Here is a 12,500-nt window from a genome sequence, read left to right as displayed (position 1 = left end):
CTCTAATAGAACACAATATTGTTTCGGGTATCGTAAATCATTATAGCGCTATGGTAGATGTCTTAGGTAAATAGCCCCCGAGAAGACATGTAGTTACAGGTAAAATACTAAACCCAGAAAGATTGAAGAAAATATAAGGGAATCGAGAAATGTTGGCTTCAAGGCAGATATGAAGATTGCTTTTACTTCTTTTTCACAGGTACATAATTTGCTAGCCTGCGTTATGCAAAATAAATATTGATAGACACTTTTTAGGAAGAGAAGATGGAAGTTTTTGGAAGTGTCGATCCAGCATAAAAAAATTGCCATCAGCAACAAAATTTGCGACATGAAAACAACATAAATTTCGTGCCGCGAATATAAAAAGTTACCATCAGCGAAACACATTTTGGGAGATTTGTGCTACGTTCAGTTTTCCTATTGTACCTTTGGCTGCACGAATAAATCCCAAAATCGAAAGTGACATCGGTTTCAGGATTTCAGCGGCCGCCTGTAATCAAGTTACCTTGCGTGTTACTACCAACTCAAGAAACAAAGAATACATGTGTGACAAAATGACGCCGGGGAAAAATCTCCAGGCCGGGAAAAGAATGGCACATTTATTTCCAATTCATCATGAAACGTTAAAGAGAAAGGACCGAGAGGCTGGAAAAGGTCGCCAATCGAGTAGTGGCTGAACGTTTTGAAAACTTGAGGAAGGTTAGGTTAGGTTAGTTCTAGTCAGCGATGTTGCGTAAATTTAAAGTGTTTGGTTTTTTAAATGTTTTTATTACGCTACGACCTTCTTAGTTCAAAACGAATGCATGTTTTTGAAGTTCTTTTCCTTTACTTTCACGAAAATAGAGCAGAATTATCATGTCTTCCTCACTCACATGAGTGCCCGAACCTACGAGGGAACAGCCAGAGATTATATTTCACAAAAAGCACACTCGATGTCGCGCGGCGCGTTTTCCCGACGCTTTCCGCCGAGTGCACGTATCTTATCTGCATCATGATTGGCTCATTTGATTACCTACGTATGTCGTGATTGGCCAGAAGAAAAACATCGTTTATTGGTGCTAAGGGACTCGACCGAAAACTACTCTATGCAACTGTGACTCTATTGGATCAAGCACAAACTCTTTCCATGGACATACTTTGCTGCCATATCTTCGGCTCCCATGACAGACACTGCAAAACAGCCGATATAATCTTGAACACCTGTGTCCAGCGGTGCTACAAAGTCGGAGAGACAGTAGTAGGGGTCTTCAACTCCATGCTCCTTTTCGGCCTTAAAAAGAGACAACAACTTGGTTTGAGTCATTAATATTCTGCCAGCGCATATTTTCCAATGCAAGCATCCTTGCTTTGAGTAAAAAAAAAAGACCAAGTCGGATATTTCTAGTGCAAAGCAGGGGCGTCCATGCTTAATGGTCGCCGAAAACAAAATAATGATGCAACGCTGGCTGTACAGCTGTGAGGTATATATCTCTTTTGTTTTACCAATATTTCGTCAGGCACGGCCTGACTTCTTCAGGGAGTTAAATGGTTTCTTCTATGTTGAACGGTTACCGACACCAGCACAGAAAAAGACGAGAGGTTCTTTGTACTCTGTGACAGGCGTTTGACGCCGAAGACGGGTTCTACGAGGAAACACTGTCCAGTAGATTCAATGAACATTTCCCCCTTTTTTAGCTTTAACATTCGTTCGAAAAAAATAGCTTTTTTCCCTTTGTTGGTATGTAAAACCAGTGTTCATGAAGCACTCTTCTAAAAATAAGTTCCTGTTTAGCTATTCATATAACCAGGGACTGGGCCCCAGAGCAAGCTTTCATTGACAGACTAGTTGCACTTTTATTTAAGAAAAACAAAGACGCGAGAAATAAAGAAAGAAATAAAGCCTCCCTTGGATTTTACTCAAGAAACTTTCCTGAGAAAGTGATGCAGGAGCAAGAAATACGTTGCAAACTTTTTGAATGATTTGCTCCCGAAAAAAGGAATAAATTCCAAACAAGACCGCATTATTGTTGTTTTTTTTTTTTAGTTAAAAAGGAAATGCTAGAGACGAGCGAGGGTTAAGAGATAATACACCAAATATAGTGCTTGTATACGAGTTTGTATTACATGCTAAACCAGCTCTATGTTCTCTCGAGGATTTATTAGATGTCTTCACAGTTTTGCACATATTGCAGGCCTATCTTTCGCACATACCTGCTGTCTCAAACCATAAAACACAGCATGTGGTGACCCTTTTCTTTCGTTATCGTCTTCAAACACGTAAATATCATCCCCGACACTGTTAGCGGGGAGGAAAGCGACAACTCCAGTGGCATGTAATGATTTCGTTTCCATGATGTTCTTTAACATTGCTTCAGCCTCGTTAAACAATTTCTTAGCTTCAGGTCCTACGAATGAAAGAAGTCAGAAACCATAAGGAAGTCAGCCAACACACTTGCGCGCAAAACTCTGGAGTTGCTATGAAATATACTCAAAGGAAAAACGCACGTGCAAAGTGCAGTACACTTGTTATTTTCCTTTGGAATTGTTGTGGTATCCGAGGGCTTTCTCACATTATACTGGCTAAGTTCGCAGGATCAAACTGGTATCTGTTTATACGCGGTAACTCCTGTGAATAACCATACTGAAGGGAGCTTAAGCAACGACGAAGGCCACGGCAACGAGAACGTCATCTCAAAATATAAATTCACGTTATTGTAATCACTTCGTGACTATTTCAACCCTTTTTAATATGACAAGGGTGTGGAATTTCTTCAAAAATGACACTGGTCGGAACGGCGCATAAGCTGCAGAGCTGTAATTTTTATCGTGCTACAATAAAGGCTGTCTGTCAACAGACGGTTTCAACATCACTATTTAACAAAATCGAACGGATGTTAAAGCAAATGCCGAAGGCTTGCGTTTGTTGGTTCTCGTCTCTGCTCTGAGAGTTTTTTTCTCCGGGTACTCCAGTATTCCACTCTCCTCAAAATCCAACCTACGATTCGATCTGTTTTCATTTCATTCGATTTGATTTTCAGTCTCCTTAATTAATAGGGTACTTCTTTTGCTCGGAAAAATAAGCTTGAGTCAATATTATGATTAGAACACTGTAAAAATGTAAGAATCTGGCAACACTTACCAACTGTTTTGTCCTGGAATATTTTAGGGTAGCCCCGGTTAGGATACTTCCCTCTGAGTTGCCAAACATCAAAGAACGGCTTCCAGTCAATATAAGGTATCAACTCACTTATTTCACAGTCGTCTATCACTTTGACACCCACGAACGAAGGGCGAACTGGAACATAAGACGAGTCCTTTTTAGAAATAAGCAATGCTAAGTAAAACCGTGACTTTCTTTGAAAGAAGTTCAAACTAATTTGATTATTAACATTTTCTAAAGCTTGAAGTTGATTTTTTTTTTGTTGGAATGGAGATACCCCTTAAAGTTCAAGTCCGGCGGTGTACCAAAAAATGGCACCATACAACAAGTGAATGAACATAATATCTTCGTCAGTCCACACAAAGAGGATAAACTTGCTCGTACCTGGTTTGAAATCAAGCCAATCCAAAGTTGCTCTCTTCAATCGAGCTTTTTCAAGTGGTAAGTACTTTCGTTCCTATAATTCAATACATTTATTTATTTATTTATTTATTATTTATTTATTTTATTTAACGCATTCGCCCAAACGCAGGTAATTAAATATTACAATTGGACACAAGGTCCCCTACTAGGTAAATTACACGACCCAGCCCCTAAAAGAAAAAAAAAGATTATTTATTTATATAGCGCATGATCAGAACATTTGTGAAACAGAAACCAGAGTTCACGTATCAGTGAATTGAGACACCCTGTCAAAATCTTCCTACCTTCAACGAATCGTAATGTTCATCTCGAATCTCTTCATACTCTTCTCTTACTTCGTCTACAAAGTCTTCTTTAGAAGTTCCGTCTATTAATGCAGAGCACTTGAAAAAAAAAGCGGAAGTCAATGCCATTGTGGCACATTTTCCTGGACAAACGCCTTAGAATTGGTAGTTGCTGTAATTGGTGGTTGCTGTAAAAATAGATATTCCTAAACGCATGGGGACAGGCCAAGATAATTTTCTAGATATGAAATACGGTAAAAAAGTATCTGCCGAAGTATCTGCATAAATCAGGTCAAAATATTTCATCAAAAAAGCCATTAAATTTTCCCGTACCAGTGCTCGATAACTATGCTTGCTCCACAGTTCCTCGAATGAAGTCATGTTCAACTCTGACTCCTTCGCAACTTTATAGCATCGGCGAGGGTGCCACAGCAATCAAACATTGCCATCACATGTCCCAGGGTGAGTTGGTGCACACCCTTTTCGGCCGACAAAAAAGCTACAAAATTTTCGAATTTAAACTACTTACCACCACAACGCTCTTGGAGGCATCGAGCACGTGGACAGTTGGTTCGGTGTAACGCGGAGCAATCTTGACAGCCGTGTGAGTCCTGAAATGTTCGATGTCATTAGATCCTCAATGATGCAGTAGTTTTTGTAACTCATAATGTTTGACCAATTCCATGACTAAAGTCCCGGACAAACGCCTTCAAATTTTTTTTCAACATCCGTTAGATTTCGTTGAACGATGTTAACTGCTGGGGTGGACCGAAACGGTTTCAAGACATCATCAACACTTGATTCGACAAAGCTCACGAGAGATCTTGTATTGTATAGTTGCAGCCCCTGTGTTCAGTATGAGAGAGCTTTAGATTCTACGACGAGGACGAGAACGAGTACGAGTTTTGACTGCCCGTTTATATCGAAAATACTAAGGAAACTTATAAGCCGTACGCTTAATCTTACTCTTTGTTAGCAGTATAGGTTGCTCAGTTATTCTTATTGCTGGTAACTGAGCCTTTTTGCTCATCAAAAAATGCCAAAATTGCTACCGTGTTGTTGACTTGTTTTGATTCGACGACATTTGTGCAAAATCTCGTACTAAAATGACGGCGGCATCCCGTTTTTCCCGCCAAAATGACGCTGGTTTGCGTGCACTCACTGTTGTCTTATGAGAAAATCTCGTACTCGTAGTCGTTCTCGTACTAGAATCTAAAGCTCTCTATGGATAAGGACACGGATACGTCATTGAGAGACCGACTAGTGCGCACGCGCATACCCAACAATGCTGAAAGAGGGGGGGAGGGAGGGGGGGAGAGGGGGAGGGGGGCGGCAAAAGGCTTCAACTTTATCTCAACATTCGCGAAAACAAAAGAAATGTTCAGTGGTTGTTGAAGCAAAGTTTAAACGCCTTTAAACTCATTCAATATCGATTCAACTTCGATTCAACACGTTCCAACGCGGTTGAAACATCGCTGTTCAACAAAATCGAACGGATGTTGAAACAAATGTTGACACCGATTTTCGAGTTTGGTCAGTGGCCAAAACAATTCGAGCACTGCACAAAAAGATCCAGATTAAAGAGATAACTGAGCGCCATATTAAATGAGGAACTGTAATTACCGTGAAGTTGTAGCACCTCCGATTAACAGGGGTATTTTCAAACCCTGTCTTTCCATTTCCCTAGCAACATGAATCATTTCATCCAGTGATGGTGTAATTAATCCCGACAAGCCAATGATGTCAGCTTTTTCTTGAATCGCTGTCTGCAGGATTTTCTCGCAAGGTGTCATAACTCCAAGATCGATTACTCTGCCAAAAATAGACAAATAAATAACTATGTATAAGAATGACTTTTGTCATTAAATTAATTAGAAAAACTAATGCGGACAGATTTTATTCATTTTCTTGATAATGATGACAGGATGTCATCGAAACGTCGAAATCTGTCCGTGTTAGTTTTTCTGATTAAACTAACAAGCTAAATAAATAAATAAAAATTAACGCTCAAGTACGAAAAAATCAATAACAAAGTGTGTAAATAGTTGGCAGCCCATGAAGGCTTCGGAGGTAATACATGACCGGTATGAAAGACCAGAAGACCAGAAACCTATTTCTTAAAGTTCAAACAAACGTTGTTGCTTTAATCGGTCGTCGTGATATTCAGCCAAATACCAGACTCTGTACTTTCATGATTTTCCATGCATGCACGTTTGTCACTTTATCGTCGTTGTCATCATCATCATCATGACACATCACATGTCGTTCTCGCCTTCATCATCACTATCATCATATCTTTATTTATTATATAGACAGGAGTGTTCTACTGGAAAACACACTACTCTTAAAATTCATACGAAACTACATCCGGGACCCGAGGGGCGTATTTTTCATCGATCACTAGTGATCGATGACGTCATTTCCCGCCTTTGCATGGTTGTTTGTGCAAACACAGTCAGTGAAAAATGGCGAGCGATCGTCAGATTCGTGAAGTTCTCTGAGGCTGACGTAAAATCCTTCTCTGAGAAACAAGAAAATGCTAACACGAAGAATGAAACTTCATGCAACTTAAATCATTCAAGGAGTTTCTTGCAAGTGAAGAAGATATGCGAAAATTGAAGAAATTCCTGCCGCTGAGCTGCAAGAATTTGCGACAAACTTTGTGCTGGGCGTTAGAAAGAAAAACGGTGAGTTAAACACTCCTGTCTATATAATAAAAGGAAAATTACACGTTAGCTCGAAGATATGAATTTTATGTTCTCGTAGCAAGAACAATATCTCACTCGATTGTTCTTGCCACTCGCACAGAGAAAAACTCTGACTAGGGTGGGAATTGAACCCACGACCTTCGGGTTAGATCTCCGCCGCTCTACCGACTGAGCTACAAGGTCAGACGGGAGCGGGCCGTGGGAATTGAAGATGTTAAAGTTACGGCAATGAACATGTACAAGTACCAGGAAGGATTACGTTTTTGCAAACGTTGGCCGTGTAGCAGTTTATATTTGAACAGACTTAGCTGATTAGAGTGTAATGAAGTGCAAGTTTTGTTCCCACATTGGAACCATGTGAGCGTTAGCCCTACTAATGGAAATGGGCCCACACAAGGACAGAGAAAAACTCTGACCAGGGTGGGAACTGAACCCACGACTTTCGGGTTAGATCACCGCTGCTCTACCGGCTGAGCTACAAGGTCAGACGGGAGCAGGCCGTGGGAACTGAAGACGTTAAAGTTACGGCAATGAACATGTACAAGTACAAGGAAGGATTACGTTTTTGCAAACGTTGGCCGTGTAGCACTTATATTTGAACAGACTTAACTGAGTAGAGTATAATGTCAAGCGTTAGCCCTACTAATGGAAATGGACGAATACAGCGCGAATGCTGTGGATTCATGACAGGAAATCTGAAAGCTCACTCAGCTTACCTGAAATTATTGCACCCCAACACAACACCAACGATGTTTTTTCCAATGTCATGAACATCTCCTTTGACAGTGGCCAACACTATGGTTCCACTATAACGGCTCTGTAGAAAAAAGGTTGTTCATATGACATTACACTGTGGTGACTTGAGGAGATTCCCTTTAAATGTATTTCTGCGTATCAGACTTAACTGATTAGAACTTGTAATGTGAAGTGCTAAGTATTTCTGTGTATCTCTACCGCTCCAACACACAGTGCTGTGTGCTCTACCATGTTACATATTAAGCACACGATGAGCGAGAATGTTGCAAACATGGCGTCCGTGAGCGCAGCTCGCTTGATTAATTTCCCTCCTCGGCTAGACTACAAGCAGTCCCATCCATCAATCGAAGCGCGCACTTTTCAATCTTCACATTATAACGGCAGTTTCTATGCATGAAAAACCGCAGATTAAAAGAAAAGAAGATGGGAAATGCTACTTCAAAATGACACGCCATTTACTCACGGCAAGAGAGTCTTCTTCACTACAGTCACCCATCTGGGAAAGACGCTCTTCTCGTTCTTTCTCCATAAAAGGAATCAGATGTCCAACAGCTTTCTTCATGACACGAGCAGACTTGATCACCTGTTGGGTCAGAAAGTGGCCTTTACAAATTGCAGTACCAAGACTCTTCCAAAATTGCAAAATCCCTCCAATACTTATTAATAACACTGATGATCCTCCTTTAAGAGCAAGCTATCTGAGCTATGCATTTGAGGATTTCAAGATGTCCCATGCAACGGCTTTCATCTGCACTCACTGTCGTGTCTCCTACTTCCACGGAATTGGGACAACTTTTGAAATATATAACTTTCCTTGAAGCCACTTCAAAATGTAATTTGCATGCAGTCACATAAATGACGCTTGGTACTAATCATCCACTAGCTAAAAACTGAAATCTATGAAACCACAGTACAATGATTATTGTGGAACAAAATCGATATTATCACTGACTTTTCACCCCGTAAGAGCACCTTTGGGAAGCTTTCACTCCGATGACTTTACACGCCAAAATGGGGCACCTCTGTCCCTCATTTTATTTGCTTTATATCCTTTATACGCATCAAGTGAAACTTACAGATTATTCTCTAACAATTAACACCTTTCAATGTGGCACAACTTGGAACTTAAACGTTTAACACACCTGCGGCAAGAACATTTTCCCTGCACCAAAGAGATCTCCAACCACTCCCATTCCCTGAAAGAAGAAAGTTGGACACTTGCGAGTTTGAACTGATATATTTAGTACTTCCACAATGATTAAATTGACCAAGATATAACCCAGACTGCAAGAAGAGAACGTAACCTTGAAGGCAACTAATAGCACCTGAATGCCTAAATGGACATCTGTAGCCCTTTGAAACTTGCTTGCATTGAAACCCTCAGGGGCACCCAACGAGAATATAGTTCAAAACAACTGAAACATAGCCTTGTTAAACGTATTTTAGTATTTAAACGGTAGATATAGGCACATTTTTATCCCCTAAATTTTTTTTATCTGCTCGGATCTCCTAGCTTAAAGTCTGGTGATCCGAAAATTCTAGGGATCAAAATTAACCTTTTCGAAAATTTCAGCCAGAAAAAAGGCTCCCGAAAATTCTAGGTGACCTTTTTAGGGTAAAAATCCGTTTAAAATGGGCAATTATACCATTTTTGAGATGTTCGAAAATCCTAGGACAGGCAGGCAAGCAAGAAATTTTACAACAAATGTTCCGAAAATTCTAGATCTCAAATCGTCTTCCGGACAGATATTTTCCGAAAATTGACGTTGGGTGCCCCTGAAACCCTGTGTAAAAACTGTGCTTTGTACAGTTGTCACTGGCAGTTTGAAGAAGAAAAGGCTGTCACAATGATTAATTTACAATCTGACATCCAGCACTGTAGTTTGAAAATTGGGAAGCAGACATTCTGACTTGGTCTCAATTGCCATGTCCATACAGGCTCATTTCTTGGCCTGCTTGCCTCTTCCACTTATAAAGCCTGCAGGCAGATTTTATTGTCGAATCACTGACCTTCATCAAGGGTCCCTCAATAACATTCAAAGGACGAGGATACATTTCTAGACATTGCCGTGCTTCTTCGGTATCTTCAACCACATACTTGTCAATTCCCTGAGAAATCAAAGAAAGAAGAGTAGTATTAAATTACCTATCCACAGGCACAAGTTAAAAGCACCATCAATGCAAAAATGTATAATTCTTACACAATGAATAACATAATCAACATTAAAGAAATATTATTACCTTGACAAGGGCATGTTCCAGACGTTCCTCTACATTTCCATTTCTCCATTCATCTGTGACAATTTGCTTCTTTGCACCTTTTCCCAGTCCCTATGAATGGGCAACAGAAAGAGCTACCCTAAATCAGTGATGAAATCCAGCTATCACTCTGTAACCCTTGATGAACAATGGTATGTGACTTTCAAATATCCTCAACCTTAAATGCTCAATTGAACAGACATTGAAAGAATGTTTATCTTAATTTTGAAGTGTGGCCTGTAGATGAAACAGAAAAATGACCCTAGCACTTATATCTGGACAATTTCAGCAAATGTCACTTATAACCACTTGAAAAGTTCAGGTGTCTCCAACGGGATTCAAACCAACAACCTCAGCGATGCCAGTACAAATTTATGCTCTAGCAACTGAGCGTCGAAGCCACTAAGTTGGAAGCTGGTCAATTTGTCGACATCATGTGATGCTGTGAAAAGCCTTTCAGGTGTCTATAGCAGACAATTGCTTAGATTATCTAGATAAGTGTAAGGTTCATTTCTCTCTTTCGTGAACAGACATTGTTACCAACACAAAGGGTATTAATTGCAAAATCTCTCAATTAACACTGGCACTAAAACCAATCAAATGCACTTGACTACTAAAGATGCAGCTTAAAAGAGCTTGCGCATAAACCACACTGGCACTGCTAGCTACCTCTATATGATTCTTGGAACACAACGTAGCTATTTACAAGTGTTACACACCTGAGCATATTGGAGCAATTTCTCTGTGGAACCAGGATCCCTGTTCCAAAGCAAATCCTCACACAGCTGCAATAGTTTAGGTTCAATGTCGTCATACACCGGAAGATTACCAGCATTCACAATTGCCATATCCAAACCAACCTACAAATTAAATTGCAAGGGTTTTAAATTGCATTTAGTTACCACAAACTATTACATCAAAGGAAGATTACATGTACAGGAAGGTCCTTAATTTTGACGCGAAATTTAATGGGGGCATAGTTTTTCTGTGAGTGATTAACCAATAATTGACTCCCAGGGGTTGCCCATTGACGAGTAAAATCGTCTGGCATTAGACAGAGTAAAATACTCCTTAATTTTGACGTGAAATTTAATGGGGACATAGTTTTTCAATGAGTGATTAACCAATAATTGACTCCCAGGGGTTGCCCATTGACGAGTAAAATCGTCTGGCGTTAGACAGAGTAAAATACTCCTTAATTTTGACGCGAAATTTAATGGGGACATAGTTTTTCAATGAGTGATTAACCAATTGACTCCCAGGGGTTGCCCATTGACGAGTAAAATCGTCTGGCGTTAGACAGAGTAAGATTTCATAAACAATTGTTTATCAATTGTTGGTTCAACTTAGTTACAAATAGAATCAAAGTTAATTGTTAACTTTTAATTTATAGGTAATTTAATTGCTCTTAAACTGAAGACCAATTCACTTTATACACTTTTCTCACAATGTCTTAACTCTGTAACTTTAAATATGAACATGCTAAGGCCTATAAATGTGTTAATGTACAATATAAGTAGTTCCAATAAAATTAATGAGGACAAAATTAAAATACATTGTAATAACAAAAAATAAAATGAAGTGCAAAATGACCTTGATAGCATGGTAAAGGAAGACACTGTGCATTGCCTCTCTTATTGTTTCCATACCACGGAACGAAAACGAAAAGTTCGAAAGACCACCGCTGACTCTTGCACCTGGAAGAGTTTGCTAAAACAACAGGAAAGTTCAGAATATTACTTTATTGTTATGAAAACTCAACACACTTCCTTACTAGAGACAGGATCAGACTGTTTTAATCTACCTTTGCTGAAAAAAAAAGTAGCAAGACGAAACCAAGGAGCGAGAACATTACCTATTTAAAGCAGTCTTATCTAGCAAAAATGGAAATTAAATAGAAAGAAATTGTTTTCATAAACAACTGTTTATCAATTGTTGGTTCAACTTAGTAACAACAATGATTTGGCCCAGTTGGTTGAGCATCTGCATGGCTACCGTGCATACAGTTGGGCATTCAAACCCCGGCGGGATCGAGCTATGCTCAGGACCTTAAATAGCAGAGGAAAACATGTTGCCTTTGTACTGTAACTTTTATTCCAAATGGTTAGATTTCCAAGTCTTCTTGGAAGAGGATGCTTCACATCCCTATATGGGAGTTTAAATAGCTGCTACACACTCTTTGCAAAAAGTGGAGTTTCCAGTATTATAGTGTGCCCCTTAAGGACCTGGAGCTCATTTCTCGAAAGTTCCGTAAACTTTTCGGGCCCGAAAAGCCATCTGTGAAATTGCCAACCTCTTGTTTTGGAAAGCCGATCTTTTAACATGTTTTCAAGTCAACAAAAAGAAAAAATTATAACTGTGAAGTTTGATGAATTAAATGCTCTCCGTTCTTGAGTTACAAATTGAAATTGCGACACCTGAAAATGGCCCGTAAAGTTTCGAAACTTTCGAGAAATAGCCCCCTGGCCAGTTTGGTGATGAAAGTCAAGTCAATGCATGAAATAATGACATGGCCTCAATTTTTACACATGCAAAATAAATAACCCATTCCCTCCTAAAACAGACACTTGTACATGTATCTATTTAACACGTTCTAATGACAGACTACTTGTAATGCAGGTGAATGGGGGCTGCTTCAAATCCCCTTTTAAAGAACTCCAATGAAAAGGCATGTCCTTTACTCTGGACCTGATACACATCAATAGAAGAACAAAAATAACATTGATTTTCCCACCTTGATAACTCGTGTGGCTTCAATGAAATATTTTCCATAGTTATTGTGTTCTTCCATGCCAGTAGCCACTGTTAGAATGTTTGGGTCAAAGATGATGTCGTTCGGGTTAAAATCTATTTTGGATACCAGGGTATTGTACGATCGTGTACAAATTCTGATCTTGTCTTCTAAGTCTGCAGCCTGGAGTGAAATTAAAT

At 39.6% G+C, this 12,500-nt stretch overlaps 1 protein-coding gene across 1 annotated transcript in view; it reads right to left on the bottom strand.

The window, feature by feature from the left end:
• Positions 1-12,500, bottom strand: part of LOC137978531 (methionine synthase-like) — a 41,361-nt gene that overhangs the window by 5,717 nt on the left and 23,144 nt on the right. The window contains exons 17-31 of the mRNA XM_068825504.1: positions 12,304-12,483; positions 11,163-11,279; positions 10,289-10,429; positions 9,552-9,641; positions 9,321-9,419; positions 8,453-8,506; positions 7,774-7,893; positions 7,271-7,371; positions 5,470-5,658; positions 4,376-4,457; positions 3,847-3,945; positions 3,524-3,596; positions 3,119-3,274; positions 2,191-2,384; positions 1,137-1,270 (exon numbers count right to left, since the gene is read on the bottom strand). Coding sequence (XP_068681605.1) covers positions 1,137-1,270; positions 2,191-2,384; positions 3,119-3,274; positions 3,524-3,596; positions 3,847-3,945; positions 4,376-4,457; positions 5,470-5,658; positions 7,271-7,371; positions 7,774-7,893; positions 8,453-8,506; positions 9,321-9,419; positions 9,552-9,641; positions 10,289-10,429; positions 11,163-11,279; positions 12,304-12,483 — 1,829 coding nt within the window. The remainder of the gene's footprint in view (positions 1-1,136; positions 1,271-2,190; positions 2,385-3,118; positions 3,275-3,523; positions 3,597-3,846; positions 3,946-4,375; positions 4,458-5,469; positions 5,659-7,270; positions 7,372-7,773; positions 7,894-8,452; positions 8,507-9,320; positions 9,420-9,551; positions 9,642-10,288; positions 10,430-11,162; positions 11,280-12,303; positions 12,484-12,500) is intronic.

The sequence above is a fragment of the Montipora foliosa genome, chromosome 12 (genome assembly GCF_036669935.1).
Source record: "Montipora foliosa isolate CH-2021 chromosome 12, ASM3666993v2, whole genome shotgun sequence".
NCBI classification, from domain to species: Eukaryota; Metazoa; Cnidaria; class Anthozoa; order Scleractinia; family Acroporidae; genus Montipora; species Montipora foliosa.
This window is presented reverse-complemented; position numbering and strand designations above follow the sequence as displayed.